This window comes from Diabrotica undecimpunctata, chromosome 5 (assembly GCF_040954645.1).
Source record: "Diabrotica undecimpunctata isolate CICGRU chromosome 5, icDiaUnde3, whole genome shotgun sequence".
Taxonomy (NCBI): Eukaryota; Metazoa; Arthropoda; class Insecta; order Coleoptera; family Chrysomelidae; genus Diabrotica; species Diabrotica undecimpunctata.
Genome location: NC_092807.1, coordinates 122,990,927 through 123,008,872, shown reverse-complemented (window position 1 = coordinate 123,008,872; position 17,946 = coordinate 122,990,927). Strand labels below are relative to the sequence as shown.

Sequence of the window (17,946 nt, the reverse complement as noted above, 5' to 3'; positions counted from 1 at the left end):
CAACAGATGATAAAATTTGCACTAAGATTATAGGAAATAAACAGTCGTCAATGAAGATCAATTTAGATGTAAAATGAAAGCGCTCCATTAGGGGATCAATTTGAGCGTATTGTACAATTTGATAATGAGCGGTTCCTCTAAGGTACTCGAAAAACCACTTACCTTAAAAATAACTAAAAAAATAAAATATACACTGAACATTATTTTTGTTGGTGGCTCAATGATCTACGGGTATAAATAAAATGGAGTAATCTTAAAATTAATAAGTAACTGTTAAAGACTCAATAAAACGCTATATTTCCCGTATTTAGTATATGGAATATTCTACGTTATCAGAACTTTCTATGAAAATCATGTTAGTGTAACAAATTTTTAAAACTTACCTTTAATAAAAATATATGTTGGAAAATATCCTCTAGTTTAATCCAATCGAAGATTGCCATGGAAGTTTCCGTCCACATCCAGTCCATGCAAGTACGTAATTCAAACAAAAACGGTACTAACATAAAACCTTTGAATAGGAACATATTTATATAACCGTATCCTTTGCATAGGAAATTTCCTAGGATTCTTGTTGGATATCCACATCTGATTTGGTATGCTGATAGTAGGAGGTAGCTACATTTGGCTATATAGTAGATTTGTGGAGGTAATAAGGTGTTACAAGCACTAAAAATATATATACACATTTTAAGTTTGCCGTAAACAATATCATTCAACAAATATTTTTTGACACATTTTTGAAAAAAAGCATTTAGATTATGAATATTGAAGTTATACTTCTATACGCACGGTCGGCGTTGGAAATTTGCACGGGAGTGAATCTGTGAAACCATTACATATGTAAGATAATGCGTAAGAGAGAGACAGAAGATATATTTTCTCTCTCTTCCTCTCTCGAGAATAAAAATGTTCATTTTGTATATATATTTAATATTATATATATTATATATATATATATATATATATATATATATATATATATATATATATATATATATATATATATATATATATATATATATAATATTGTATATATATAATATTATATATAATATAATATGTATTAATATTATTACTTATGTGATATGTTTTGTATTATTTAAAATTAAACGTTTATAATTATTTTAGGCTTTTGTATTTCAAAATAATCACTGTTTTACCGAGAACTGTCAATTTTGAAATCCGTTAGTGTCATGTCTAATTGGCAAATCCTTTACGTGTTTGGGACATACGCTGGTGGTTGTGAGTTCGAATCCCAATTATGAATTTCCTTTTTTATTTTTGAAATATTTAAAAACTTCACGTTAATCTTATTAAAAATATATGTAATATACGCAAAAAACATAAATTTTAAAATAAAATGAAAATTTACAACATAATCCGAGTTGTTGGTTTTTTATTTTTATCTTCGTAAAGTAAGTTATATTGGCAGTTTTAAATATTTATGAATATTACATTTTAATTTATATTGTATTATGTTGCAGTGTATTTATTGTATTGTAATTTTTATATTAATAACAAAATAAACAATAAATTTTACTGCAGAGTATGTGTAAAATTTTCTTTTGCATTCAACTCCTTTTATACATATATAAAAAAAATATATATTTTCATTAAAATATTGATACAATCCTTCATTTACTATACTCCTATTACAGGTCAAATATTTATATACAGCAAACGATGCACCAGGAACCTATATAACTAATTCTTTTTCTCTTTCTGCTCTCTCTTACCTATAGCATTACATATGTAATAATTGTGCAGATTGACTCGTATATAAATTTTTAACGGCGGACGCGTGTATAGAAGTATAACTTCTACCGGCAGTCCCACTGGACTGCCACACCCGATTTTTTTTTTAATTAAGAAAAGACGCCTCCCAATTCTTATTAGAAATTGACTTCGGCGAAAATAATCCAGAAATTGTCCAAAATTTATGTTTTACTAATAATAGAATTTAAAATATGTAACTCTTTGTTGGATCATAATGATTAAAGCTTAAAATTTTATTAAAGATCCTTTATAAAAGGTATATAATTTAAAAAAACCCAATCGGGCTATATCACAAAACGTTTTCGGAATCCATATTCCATCATCAGTGCACTAGGTGGGTATACATGTTTAAAGCCACTAAATATGTGGGTAAAAACCCGTTAAAAGTTGTTTTTTAAAATTTAGTTTACATTATATGGTGGTAAATATTATGATGTTAAAGTTACCAGTGGATAACATGGCGACGTATGACTCCACGTGAAGTTGCTGGTCCTGATGAAAGCAACTCTAGTTGCAACTCAACATCAAGTCCTCGTAGACACATCGTCTCAGGACCAGCAACTTCACGTGGAGTCATACGTCGCCATGTTACCAAATCCACTGGTAACTTTAAGATCATATTATTTACCACCATATCTTCTTCTTAGAGTGCCATATCCCTACGGAACGTCGGCGACTACCATGCTTATAATATTTTTATACTGATCTCGGTCTTGCGCTACGTGTAGCAATTGATCCGCTGTCAAACCTGTCCACTGCCGCAAATTCCTCAACCAAGAGAGTTTCTTCCGTCCTATCCATTTCTTTCCTTCGATTTTACCGTTAAGAATTAGCCGAAGGAACTCATATCTTGGTCCTCTGATTATATGTCCAAGATATTCTAGTTTACGCCTCTTAATAATATTTAATAGAGTTCGTTGATGTCCCATTCTTCGAAGAACTTCTTCGTTTCTGGTTCTGCTAGTCCATGGAATTTTTAGTATCCTTCGATACAACCACATCTCAAACGCCTCGATTTTATTCATGATATCGGCCTTTAAAGTCCAAGTTTCACATCCATACAAAAGTACAGACCACACGTAACATCTTGTAAACTTTTCACGGATTTCCAAATTTAATGAGTTATTGGATAATAGAGGCTTGAATTTTTGAAATGAGTTTCTTGCCTGTTCAATTCTACATCGAATTTCAAAGGATGGATCTAGATTTTGGGTAATCCAACATCCAAGGTATTTGAATCTCTGAACTCTCTGCAGCGGTTGTTGGTTTAATATCAGTTGGGTTGCGCCGATATCCACTTTACTGGTTACCATGTATTTAGTTTTATCGATATTTATCGACAGTCCCCAATTTGTGCATTCCATGTCAACTCTATTGATTAGCTCCTGCAGATCGTCGATGTTTTCAGCTAGAATCACAGTATCGTCGGCGTACGGTATATTGTTAATTATTTCTCCTCCTATGATAATTCCTTTTTGATCTTTTAAAGCTTCCCTAAATAGATTCTCAGAATACACGTTAAAGAGGGTGGGAGATAGTATACAGCCTTGTCTTACGCCTCGTTCAATACTGATTGGCTTTGATTCTCTGTTGTTGGTATTAATAATGGCTGTTTGGTTCCAGTAAAGTTTGGCAATAAGTTTGATGTCTTTCTCATCTAGTTGGATGCTCTGCAAGGCGGTAATTAGTCTGGTATGCTGAACGCGATCAAATGCCTTTTCAAAATCAATGAAGCACATATATACGGGTTTTCTTACCTCCCAACATCGTTGTAGGAGTGTTTGCATAGAAAATAGTGCTTCTCTAGTTCCAAGGCATCTCCGGAACCCGAACTGCTCTTGACTAATTATTTCTTCGCACTTGTTGTTAATTCGATTTAGAAGAATATGCAACAGTATTTTAACGTCATGGCTCATTAAACTAATGAGTCTACAGTCGCTACATTTCTTAACGTTTGGTTTCTTAGGTAGAGGAATAAAGATCGATTTTAACCACCATATAATGTAAACTAAATTTTAAAAAACAACTTTTAACGGGTTTTTACCCACGTATTTAGTGGCTCAATGTATACCCATTTAGTGCACTGATGATGGAATATGGATTCCGAAAACGTTTTGTGATGTAGCCCGATTGGGTTTTTTTAAATTATATACCTTTTATAAAGGATTTTTAATAAAAATTTTTGTTATACTAACTACAGGAACTTAGATTCCTTGTGGAGATTAAAGCTTACTTTTTGAATGAAACCGCGAAAGATCGTTGGTAGCATATGAGTATATTTTTGCCCCTAATTAAATCTGGGCATCTCTTTGGTTAATCTCAACCAATGATAGTGAATAGTTGCCAAAATACTTTAGGTATACGTTAAAACACCAAATACAATAGTAATAATCTACATAAGCGACTATGCTCGAAGTTTGTGCACTGCATTGAATTTGACAGAGAAAGAAATTGCCGATGAAACAAGAATACGTTTCACTTGCAACACTGCACTTATGACGAAAGTAGCTCGAGTTAGACTAAACTGAATCCATATGAGGTATCAATTTTGACTCACGTTGTGTTTCAAAGGAACCTTCTAATAATATAAATTTTCTCGATTTTCGTGTGCGTTGTAAATATTTTCTTCTCACAAAAATGTATACCCCACCCACAGTTGATCATTACCAAATAAAGAGAAGAGAAGAGAATACATAAAAAACGAAACCGCTTAAATAACGAACTTCTTCTTATTATAATTTTGCCGTCTTCTAACGAAGGTTGGCGATCAATTCTCTCAGCTCTTCCCTCTCTATTGCAACGTGAAATATCTGTTCCACACTGAGGTTAGTCTAATCTCAAATATTCCTCATCCCAGATTTCTTCTTTCTATCCAAGCCTTTTCTTCCCTCTTCTCTTCCTTGCTTGATGACATGTAGCAGAGCGTATTTATCGTTTAGAATTATGTGGCCCAGACAAAGAACTTAAATATATAGAAAGAAAGAAATATTTCAGAACATTCTATGAGAAAATTAACACTAATAGAAAAGAAATCAAGACGAGGACAAACCAATGCAAAATCTTAAGTGAAGATATATTAACGGCAAGGAAAGACGTATTAAATCAATGGGTGAAACATTTCAATCAGGCACGTAATATAGAGGACGAAGAAGAAAACCTAAAAGCGAAACAGAGGAGAGGGAAGGGGAGCAACGGTTCTTGAAGTTGAAGAGGCAGTTAAAAAAACAGTCAGAAATAAATCACCCGGAATAAATAACCTTCATTATTAAATCAATTAAATCATTATTAAGATTCAATAATGGCTCTTCTTCTTAGAGTGTTGTCTTCATTGCTGAAGGTTGACAACAATTTTGACAAATCTTTCTCCATCCTGTGCGGCTCTCAATAAGGACTGAGTATCGAGATCCATCCACTCTCTGATGTTTTTCAACCATGAACATCTTCTACCTGGACCTCTGCTTTCTTCAATTTCCCCTCCATTGAGCTCTCAAGAGCTCATAATATATTTCCCGGTATACATGTCCTAGATGACAATAGTTATTTCCAATTTAAATTTACCTAATTTTGTTGACAATTTTAGTGTATAAGGTTCTAGAAATCAAAATGGATAAAAGTCAATTTATGCAAGGCAAGGCAGGTCCACAAGAGAAATTTTTATTATAAGACAGCTAATGGAAAAATTTAGAGTGAAAGAGAAAGACTCGCACATAGTATTTATTAATCTTGAGAAGGCATATGACAAAGTTAGCAGAAACCTACTGTGGTGAAAGTTAAGTAGGAAAGGAATCCTAGCTGAACATGTGAGAGTGGCGCAAGACTTGTATGATATGGTAACAATGTATGTAGATGATGTTCCGTTGGTAGGAAAGTTCGAGAGAGAATTAGAGCAGTGGAGACAAGATATGGATGTAACAGGTATTCACGTTAATATGGCACAGAAAAAGAGCATCACTAGGATATCCAAATAAAATAATACACACATATCGGATTTAAAGTTGGCATATATTTTTATCTCCATATCATAAAAGGAAAAATAATTATATTTCTAATAAAACTGCAATAGCCAGCTTAAAATCCGAATATTTTCCGATTACTACCAATATCCAATTGTCATTTAAATAAACATGAAACTACCAAATTTAAACTAAAGACATACCCAACAGCCGACCAATCACAGCAAACGTAGCCTGTAATCATTAGTGTAGTCTGTAATTTAAGTTATCAGATATGTTTAAATACGGTATACGTACTACTAGATAAAAAATATAACACAGTGTACTCACCTCTTAGTTATAATTGGGAACAAAATAAATAACCATACATGCAGTATAATAATTTGGAGAAATTGGAAGATTATTTTTCCTAGAATATTTTTTCTTAGATATATTCCTCTATCTATAATGATCAACATAAACTGGAATATTAGCATAAAAAGAAATAGAGGTGGAACTTTATTGTCTTTTAAATAGTCAGAAACACTTCCATCTTGCTGTGTCTGTAAACATAAACATAATTAAATATTTGTTACAAACAAAAAATATTGTTAATATGAGTAAAATGTATGCGTCGCGATACCAGAGCTCGTTGACAAGAAACATCACTCACATTTAATTTAGCATGAAGTTTAAGATTATTATCGAAGGATTATGTATTTTTTATTGATACAAATAAACCCGTTTCAACTAGTTAAGATTTATCAGCGGGATGAACCACAAGGAAGATATAATACAATCATCATCATCATCATCATCATTTAACCATCACGTTCACTGCTAGATAGATGTCTTCCTCAAGATCTTCCAATGATCTTTAGACTGGGCCGTTTGTAGTCAGTTCCCCGCTACTCTTTTCACGTCGGCGGACTCTTAAATCATCCTAGGCTTCTTTTATAGTTTCTGGACCTCCATTTCATGATTCGTCTTGTCCACCATTCATCTTATCTTCACGCTAAGTACCCTGCCCAGTTCTACTTTAGCGTCGTTATTCTTTCGATGACGTCTTGAACGGCTGATTTTTGCCTGATTTGTTGGTTTGTTATGTGGTCTCGAAGGCTCACGCCCAGCATTGCATGTTCCATTGCTCGGTGTGTAACTCTGAGTTTATGTGCGGATCTTTGCGTCAGGGTTAAAGTCTCCACTCCATACGTTTGGACGTGCAAAAAACATTAGTTATAAATCTTTCGCTTAAGATACATATGAATTGAACTTCTGCATATCCTGCTCCCCTGCATATTGTAACGGTAAGCCGGTACTTAAAATATTTACATCAATTCACAAATTTATTTGATTTTTTACCGTTATGTACTTTCCGCACACAGCCGGACTGTGTCTTTCTCTAATGTCATTGTCTTCAAAGAACATGTTTTGCTTAGCTCCGCTTTCATGCGCTTACGTTGTGGACCTTCATTTCGGCTATGAGAATCAACAAGCTAAACACTTTTTTGGCGGTAAGCAGTTCTATTTATTTTATGGATTTTGAGAAGTTATTGAGTTATTTGTTTTGTTTATTTTTTTTATTGAAGAAGGAGGAATTATTTTATGTTTTGGCTAACCAAAGGATCACCAATCTGTTTGCCGCCAGTTTGCAATTTAATCAAGAAATTTGCAAATTTGTTACAATTTATCTGTGTTATGTATCATTAAGTTTACATATAGGGGATCTTAAGTTTAACTATGACTGCTATTATGCAGATTATGTCTTCATGGTTTGTTAAAGCCTTCGAAGCGGTGAACCTAAAATACTTTTTGATTTGAATGCTGACTTCTGAGTTACTTAGACCGCTTTACTATTATTATTAATCTGCAGCCCCATTCTTTTTAATCCTACTATTAAGGCATAAGGCTGTGGGAGCTTGAATTAGGTCCGTTTTTATTCTTGCATGATGTCGATGTTGCAATAGGAAACTCAAAAACTGTTTAAAAAGATCTTGACATTCTGGTCTACACCCTAGCTTTACAATCAACTGTCTACACGAGAGAGTTGTTTTCACTAGTTTTATTAGGGAAAGAGTATTTTCAAGAGTTTCGCGAGATGCAGACATTATTATTTTTATAATTATATAATCCTATTGCTATAAATTTATACTAAAAGACAAATATTCGGAAAATATACTTACTCCAAAGGCGTTAAATCCAAATAAAATCACAAAGAAGTTTATAAAATCGCACAGAAACATGAAAGAGTATACATCAGCTGTAACTCTTGAAGTAGGATCTAGCAGTTGTTGTATAAATAGTTTTAACTCCTCGGCATATTTACCCAGCCTAAAATTAATAAGATACATAATGTGTTAAAAGAGGAGACCAAAAATTTAATTAAAATAAATAATATCTATGTGACAGTTATATAGTAAAGAAATTTATGGAAAACGTGAATCTGTTTGTCAAACCAGACTGATTGAGAAACAATATAAAGTGTGGAAAAAATGATACAACTATGATGGTATGCAGGTTGAAATTTGATTTTAATGAGAGTGAAATTAAGGGTGACATTATTAATTTTGAATATTGAAACAAAAAATAATAAATTGATTAGGCACAAATATAAGTGACTCAAAAGCATCATTAGGTCCAAATAACTAGGTCTATAATATTTTCAGCGGAAATTATAAGATATGTAAGAAGATATAATACTAATGTAATTACTCAAACAGTAGAAGAAAACAAAGGTTTAAAGTAAATTACTATTTAAATGGGAATAAGCCACAATTAAAGGTTAAAATACGTTTACTGACATTTCAAATTCCACTTCGGAAATCGTTCTCAAAATACAAACATTAGTAAATTTATTATAATTTATATATATACAATTTACTAATGTTTGTATTTTGAGAACGATTTCCGAAGTGGAAATTGAAACGTCAATAAACGTATTTTAACCTTTAATTGTGGCTTATTCCCATTTAAATAGTAATTAATTTAAAATGCCACAAGAAAATAGCTTCAGAACAATATAAAGGTTTAAAGATAATGAAAAGAAAACTCACACAAAGTAGAAAAGAAATATACAAGCTGAGAGATAAAGACGGAAAGGCAACAACAGATAAACAAAACATTCTAAATAACCAGAGAGTTTTATAAAGACCTCTATACCAGCTAAAGACCACAATACAATTTCCCGACACGAGTAAAGACTCTCATAAATCAGGGATCGGAAATACTTTTACCCATTACTGTGTCAAAAGTAAGAGCAGCTTTAAAGGAAATGAAGAACCATCGATCGCCTGGTGATGATGGACTCGTTATTGAGACAATAAAATCAGGAGGAGAAATTCTATTAAAATCAGTAAGCAAACTGTTTAATAAATTCGTACATGCAGGTACGATTCCAAAAGACTGGAACAATGCAGTGATAGTATTGTTACACAAAAAAGGCGATATTACTAAATTAGAAAATTATAGACCCATCAGCCTCTTGATACTATGTACAAACTCTTTATGAAAATCTTAACAAAGAGACTAACACCTAAACTTGATTTCTATCAGCCCAAGGAACAGGCAGGCTTCAGGGCAGGATATGGCACAAATGACCATTTGCATACCATAAAGAGAAAAGTGCATCGAGTACAACATACTACTGGTTCTTGCATTTGTCGATTACGAGAAGGCTTTTGATTCTGTAGAGTTTGAAACAGTACTGGAAGCCCTAAATCAAAGCCGAATAGATTACAGATACACGACACTAATCAAAAACATCTACGAGAACGCTACACCAAGTATACGACTACACGAAGACACAGAAAAATTCAGCTTAGGTCGAGGAGACAATATTTCACCAAAATTGTTCACGGCAGCTCTAGAGTCAATATTTAAAAACACTCAATGGCAAGATATGGGCATCAATATAGATGGAGAAAGATTAAATCATCTAAGGTTTGCAGATGATGTTGTATTAATCGCAGACAACTTACAGGTCACAGTTTCTATGATATATTCGCTTAAAAGTCTGTCTGAAAGAGCAGGATTAAAGATAAACTTTGAGAAAACTAAACTTATGACAAATCTCGTAATGAGTGGAAATATAACTATAGACAATAATACCATACAACAAACAGACACTTACAAATATCTGGGACACGAGACCAAAATAAGCAGAGACAATCAAACACATGAAATATAGAGGCAAATAGGCCTGACATGGGCAGCATTTGTCAAATTAAGCCATATTCTAAACAATTCAATTCCCATGTGTCTCAAGCGAAAGGTTTATAACCAATGTGTTTTGCCTGTACAAACCTATGGAGCAGAGACTTTAACACTCACGCAAAAATCTGCGAATAAACTCAGAGTTGCACAACGAGCCATGGAACGTGCAATGCTGAACGTGAGCATTCAAGACCACATAACAAACCAGCAAATCAGGCAAAGATCAGGAGTTCAAGACGTCATCGAAAGAACCACGACGCTTAAGTGGAACTGGGCAGGGCACTTAGCCCGAACCCAAGATGGACGGTGGACAAGACGTATTTATGGAATGGAGGCCCAGAAACTATAAAAGAAGACGAGGACGACCACCGACTAGATAGACCGATGATATAAAACGTGTAGCGGGAAACTGGCTACAAGCGGCCCAGTGTAGAGAACACTGGAAAGAACTGAGGGAGGCCTATGTCCAGCAGTGGACGCAGTGGCTGATTGATGATAATATGTCGGTAAAATTGCAGTACCTTTTAGGTGGTGGTTGAATTTATGTCTGGAATGAAAAAATTTGCAATGTCTGTTTGAGTAGGTTTAGTAAATGAGAGTTTTGTTAATGATTTATGGAAAAACCTAATTGGAGTTGTTGTGTTCTAATATATTTGAATGTACCCCAGGAGAAATATATTGAAAATATATAAAAAATTAAAATGTGCAGCTTGTGTACAAATGAAAGAAACTGGAATTGAGCCCAAAGTATGAGTTTAATTAACAAATAAATTAGGAGTAAACTTTATTAAGGAGAAAGAAAAAGTTTTTATCATGATGCATTAAAAACTTACCCCATACGAATTGCCATGACGGCATTATGTATTTTTCTTAATCTCGCACTTTTTATTACTACAACATCTTCTTGTTCCACTGAATGTCTTCTGACAGACTTGGACTTTGGAGTAGAAGTGGATGGTTGACTTTCATCAGATCTAAAAACAATTGTTTATAAACACTTATGTAACCTATCAGGTATGAAGGCTCATTTCAAATTTATTAAACACATGGATTATAAATATTTGTCGCACTTATAAATATTAGCGAAAATTCTATTGTAAAACCATCGGTATTTTTAATAGTTAATGAAAAACATAGAGAAAGAAGAACCAATTCATTCGATTTTATTAATATTAAAAAGTATATAAAATCATCATAGGTGAGTGTATCAGCTTTTGGCGCCGAATTCTGTAGTTTTGACTCTGACTACGAACAGAAACCCAAAAAGTAATGCAAGGTACTCTTTCGGGAGGCTATTAGCAAATCACTCAGTAATTAGGCTAGTACAGGTCCTCTACACTTAGATATTTGGAAATAAATTATAGATTCCGTATATCTGTGTATAAAACCGTATGACTCAGATATATGCAGATGAGAGGCCTACGCTCAAATTGGACATGGGAAAAATGGGATATGAAACGAGCACCTCAACGTTTTGTGGTAGGATCTGAATAAGACAGAAAAGGTCCATATAAGAAGAAACGATCTCGCTATTTTGACCACACAGATCTCACCCATTCTGTTTATGTGATTATTCCATTCTTTTTTTTTGTGTTTAGTGTCCATTCGTTTATACAATGTACGTTACAATGTCCCCACTCCTCTTTCGATCTTTCAGCATATCTCCTGTAATTGTTCTCAGTACTCTCATCTTTGCCGCTTCCAGTAGTCTTTGAGTTATGGCTGTGTCGGGTCTTGTTTCTGATACATATGTTACTATTGGTCTTACACTGGATTTATAAATTCTTGACTTCATCTCAGTGTTAATATGTCGGTTTCGCCATATAGTGTTATGAAGGCATCCTGCCAGTCCATTTGTTTTTTATGCTTGATCTCTTACATCTTTTTCCGGGACTCCATAGCTGGACAGTGTAATTCCAAGATATTTTATTTCCATTACTTGTTTAAATACCATCGACTTCTATTTTACATCTGATTGGTTCTTTGCTGATTGCTATTGTTTTAATTTTCTGCTTTAAAAATACTTTTGCTTATATGTTAACTTTGTGGACTAGTCTTTGCAGACTATCCTTATCTTAGGCTATCAATATTGCGTCGTCTTCGTCTTTCCATTTGGTATCCTCTTCCTTTGTTGACAATTTTGATGATTTCATTCATGATTAAATTGAAGAGCATAAGGCTCAATGAGTCTGATTCCGCTGCCTATTTCTACAGGTTCTGTAAGTTGTCCATCTATCCTGACTTTCATCTTGTTGTTTTGGTAGATGTTTTCAATAGTTTTTATAATATTTAGAGGAACTTCTTTATTATACGAAGATGGATTACACCTTTGAGCTTTACTCCGTCAAATGCTTTCTTCAAGTAAATCAGATACAGAAATGTTGGTCTATTATACTCTAATGATTTGTCAGTAATTTGCTTTATAAGGAATATTGCATTTGTACATGATCTTCCAGTATGAAAATCCTGTTGTTCATCTGCTTAACTGATCCTCTGATTCATTAGCTCTTGTAAAATTTCAGCTGTAAGTTTTGGGTTAGTATTTAAAAATTTATTTCTCTGTAGTTTTCTGGCGGTTTTTTATCTCCTTTTTTGAACAGTGGAATTGGTTCGCTAATTCTCCATTCTTCCAGTATTTTATTGTCCAATATTTAATTTTGTTAATTAATGTTGTTAATTGTTCTGTCATTACTGCTCCACAATATTTCTGCAGTTTCGTTGGAAGCATCGAGTAGCTCTACATAATTTTTGCCGGTTCCAAGTCTGGATAAAGGAGGCAAGGGTTTACTACCAAGTTAGAACCCTACTGATAGACTTTAAACCCATACAGCTCATAGAAACAGGATTATGCCTCGGAATAACATTTTTCCTAGGGTAAAACTCCGTTCTTCTTTTTGATTATGTTGTAGTAGTCAAATACTTCATAATGAAAATATTTCATATGTAAATTTAAAGGTTATCATGTATGAACAAAGTGACCAATATGAATATTAAAAAAAATTGGAATTATCGAGAAAACAATTGCAATAAGGGGAGTATATGGTAATAATGAATGGAAATTACATATTGAGTAGAAAAAGTATCTAAAGCACACGATTACTGTGGTTGAGCCACTTAAGTGAATAGTTGTGTCTATCTGTTTTAATTTTAATAATGAAGACAAAATTTAAAAAAGAAGAATTACTGTACTGCCATGTACAAGATGTGTATGAAATATATAATAGTGATTTTGAAGGTTATAATACGTACATATCAAATATTGATATAAAAACTGGAATTAAATTACCATCATCCAAACTTAACCTTTACTCGTTCGGAAAGTTTTGGTTCAAATCTTGGTTTCATATAGAACCAGAGATTTTCCAAAACTGGAAAGATTGATATACGTTAAAATGTGCACGATACTGATATTATAGGCATCAAGTGGCGTTAAATACATCGAATGAGAAAAATAGTAAAAATATGTTCGACAAGAAACTATTTCGTTACCAAAATATCCGAAAAAGGTCCATAGCCAACTCATAAGTGAATAATTATATCGTTCGCTTACTTTATTTCGTCGTCTTCTTCTATATTATCGTCTAAAGGTATTAACTGTTCGTCATCAACTTTATAATCGCCATCAGGTATAAGGGCTGCTGTTACTGGTGCCGTTGAACTCCATATGCCCATAGACTTCAACAAAACTCTAAAATATTATATAAAATATGATATAGTTAGTATAAAACGGTGTCTATTTTCATCTACTCTGTAAACTACACTCGTATTTATGTGAATAAATATAGAGTAATGTTTAAACATTGGGATTAAAGATCGTATATATAAATTATTCACTGACCTGTGGAAAAATACTACTAGCAGCAACAAGAGATCCCATACAGCCTGCATATCTTTAGTCTTATGTAGACCAATTAAAACTGGCGGATAAAACGGATTGCTCTCACTAACTGACGTTAAGAATTCTGTATGCTCTCTCATTCTATTTCCAGGCATGATATCAAATTGGAAGACCAATTTTAACAATACGACGACTTCAGTGTAGGCTATTATCGTAACCCAGAAAGTTTTCGATGGTCTTGGTATGGTTAAAGATCCCCAAAAGAATACCATGAGAGGTAGAGGCAGAGATATCAAATTCGAGTTCCGAAGTTGATTAAAGAAGATAACAAAGTAGCAAACAATTTCTGATCTGCTCATTATAAGATACCAGCAGGCTAAAACGAATCTGAAGACGGTCGGTTGATCTACGGACGACATTTCGTCACCATAATCTATATATGGACTTAATTGGGCTGCTTGATCAGATTTTCTAAAAAAAATTATATATTAGATGTTTAATTATTACAGTGTTCAATATAAAACTCTCTACAATATCAAAAATTGATATAATTAAAAATGTATTTATAACTTTTTATAGTTTTTACTTATTCTTTAATTTTTCATTTGATACACATTCGAAGGACATAATTAAAAAACAGATACATAGCTGAGGAAAGATTTAGCCTCAAATTTTAAATGCAAATTCTTGAAAAGTGTTTTAAGTATATACAAAAGGAAATATTTTGACACCGCTTTTTTTCACACAGATCCTTTATCGTGAACAAAAATTCACAAAAATTTTTAAAGGCATCAATAGATCTTCACGGATAAGAAGTATTAAGTATGAAAACCTTAAAAAAACATTGCCGTAAGAATAGTAAATACACAGAAAAAAAATTGTTCGTAAGATACTTTTGATATTGTTTAGGTTTTATATTTAAAACTTAAATATGGCCCACAAATAAAATAGTCTATATCTATCTATGTAGATAGGTATATCTATTAATATTCTGATTTTCTAAGGTTCAATAGCCTGGTATTCAATATTAAATTTTAAATTGCTACATCAAAATTTTTATTTTTTTCTCAAGCGCGTGATATGGATATAAGCATATAATAATATTTTTTTAACATGTTTTCTTGTTTTTTAACATCCAATTAGAAATGTTTCCCTCCTAGAGAATTCATAGTCCAATATTTGAAAATATTGTTTAATCTGTGAGACCCAGTTGTATCAGTTCTTATTAGTTCCAATTATTTACTGAGTAATTTGACGCTGACGCAGAAAACGAATAAGAGAACATTTTAAATCGTGCATTTGCGATCGCTTGATGAGATAATTTAAAGTAAGCTTAAAAATAGTGAAAGAAATTTGAGTCTTCCTGTTTCCAACCTAACAGCACAATCAGGTGTATTGATACTAAGATGTAAAAGTTTTTTTTGTATTCTTTCTAACTGATCAGAATATCTCATTCCTCAAACGGACACACAGTTCATAACAAGGCTTTGAACTAACGAAGAGAAAAGTTGCATACGAGATGTTCAAAAATTCATTTTGGTTTTAGCCATTAAACCTATTATATTGCCAATTGCATGTTTTACTCTTACCACTGTTGAATTGGCCATTGCTTTAAACAGTGATGTGGTTAGAGTAACTCCTAGGTATACAAATTTTTTGACAACTCTAATTGTTTCGTTCTTATATAGGAATTTAACACCCTCACTGCCGATTTGACCGTTTCGGGTAAATAGAAGAATTTTGGTTTTGCCAACATTTACAGTTAGCTGGTTTTGGTCAGTGTATTTCTCTAGATAACTTAAATTTTTAATGAGTTTAACTTACAAAAAAGGATGACCAAATCATCAGCGTACAGTAGCATTATTATTTGATTTTTGCTATCGATGAAGATAGCTTTTGGCCCTTGGATTCTCACAGTAAATGATGGATAATGGGGCCAAAAGGCCGTTTATAATCTACAAATACAGCAATACTTTGCGTTTTTTCAGTCGCAGTTGATCTCCTGAACCTTAACTGACATTCGAGAAGAACATTATTTTCTTCAATCCAATCTCTAAGTCTATTTATAAATATTTCCTTAACACACTTAAGTAGGGCAATACCTCTGTAGTTTGCTGGATCATCTTTGTTACCCTTTTTAAATAACATGATAAAAATGACTTCACTCCAGTTATACGGGGTAATGGTCGTTTCCAATATTCTTAACATGTCCGTTAATGTATCGAATTATTTGGAAGAATTATAATCTATTGTTTCATATAGAACCGGAGCTTTTCCAAAACTGGAAAGATTGATATACGTTAAAATGTGCACGATAGTGCACATAAAAGTGGCGATAAATAAGTTTTCTGCATGATAGTCATACATTCTACCGATAGCCCAGTGAAGTAAAGTACTTAAGGGTAATACTAGACACGATAATTAGTTGGAATCAGCAGATAGAACGAATAACCAAGAGAACTAGTGGAAAACTATAAAAAGAAAAAGTGGAACCCATGGAAACATGAATCGTTCTCAAAATTTTGATTTCCGAAAGAGGAAATCGAAATGTTAAATATAACGTATTTTCCATTAAAATAGTGATTTATTTCTATTAGATATAGTACATAAAGCAGCTATGGAGGACCTACTGGATTTCTCTCCTCTGTACATTATAAGAAGAGAGGCGCGAATGGGACATTATTGACTGAGAAAATCTGAGTAATATATTGGTTAGCTTGGGTCAGAGCAACATCATAAATTAAATTAGTGATAAGATATGAATGATGACTGATCATATGCTACCCAGATTCAGGTCTAAAGTAGGTTTTCACGGGATATCCGCTCGCGACAGAGGTGGAGCAGAGGGAGCACCTAGTAGAAAGAGGAGGGGGGATATCCATAGATAGTCAAGCGGCTATAGGGGCTATCAGGAGGCATAAGATACAGGCACACTGGTTGGTATGAGTGGCAGGTAGCCGGAGAATACGCAGCAACGAAAATGCTGACGAACTTGCTAAAAAAGGGTCACCTACAAAATACTTCGGTCCAGAATCGGTCTTAAGTGTACCAAATAGCTGTGTTGATAGAAAATCAACAAGTATTAAGTAGAAAAATATATTAATGACGTGTTTGGGGTCGTATATTGCGACTGTTAGAGTATAATATAAATAACTATATATATATATATATATATATATATATATATATATATATATATATATATATATATATATATATATATATATATATATATAATCGAACAGCATCGTACTGAGTCCATCCACTTCGATTTACGGCGCAAATAACCTATTTGATTTGATTGCCAACCAAGCTATCTGATCCTCAGTATACAGAAACTTAATAACATATAATATGTGGATCTTAGATTAATGAAACCGTTTCATTAATCTAAGATGTAGACCATCTTTAAGATTATGTACATATACAATGTGACACTCAACTAAACTTTAACCATTTTTAAAAAAATAATAAATGTTACAATAATAAAAAAACAAACAAAAAAAAGATAATTTATTAAAATATTTTTCATATATACATACTGCAAGATATAGCGCACATAGATATTGAAGATATGTACAAACTAGCTGAAACTAAAAATAAATATATCCACGCGGTAGAGTGTATGGTACCAACGAACCTTTCTAAGGTAAATTATTGTTAACTCTCTATGAAGATTGTCTACAATATATTACCTAAATTGGGAATTCGACTAAAAGTTATGGATCCAATATCAAATCGACTACTGCTCGATACATTTTTGAAATTTGGAAACATTGCAATCGCTTGGTGCCAAAATCTGAAGCAAGCAACTTTCCTCTTTATGAAATGTTACCTTTCTCTCTAATTTAATAGCTAAGTTATTATAACCAAACGGTATAACATCTGTTATTTATTGTTCCTTTTTTATAAGTAGTCGATCAAATGAGAGTTCCTATATACATTTATCAATAAAATGTTTTTCCTTCTGCATGTTCAGTATTCTTTGGATTCGGGAGTATACTGGTAGACTTAAATGTAATAAAAAGTTAAGAAACGGCGAAAAAAGTCATTCGGGTTGTGTGAATACAAGCTATGTGAATAACCGCGGCAATCAACGTGTCAAACAAGTATTTTTTCATTTTCTTCAGTTAAAATTCTGTGCATTTTTATTTAAAATAATCATATGAAAATAGCATTTTTTGG

At 32.8% G+C, this 17,946-nt stretch overlaps 1 protein-coding gene across 1 annotated transcript in view; it reads right to left on the bottom strand.

Annotated features, from left to right (window-relative positions):
* LOC140442458 (piezo-type mechanosensitive ion channel component-like) overlaps nucleotides 1-17,946 on the bottom strand; it is a 231,425-nt gene that overhangs the window by 27,272 nt on the left and 186,207 nt on the right. Inside the window, 6 exon segments of the mRNA XM_072533528.1 lie at nucleotides 384-669; nucleotides 6,063-6,274; nucleotides 7,895-8,042; nucleotides 10,757-10,897; nucleotides 13,474-13,611; nucleotides 13,762-14,232. Of these exon segments, the coding sequence (XP_072389629.1) occupies nucleotides 384-669; nucleotides 6,063-6,274; nucleotides 7,895-8,042; nucleotides 10,757-10,897; nucleotides 13,474-13,611; nucleotides 13,762-14,232 (1,396 nt within the window).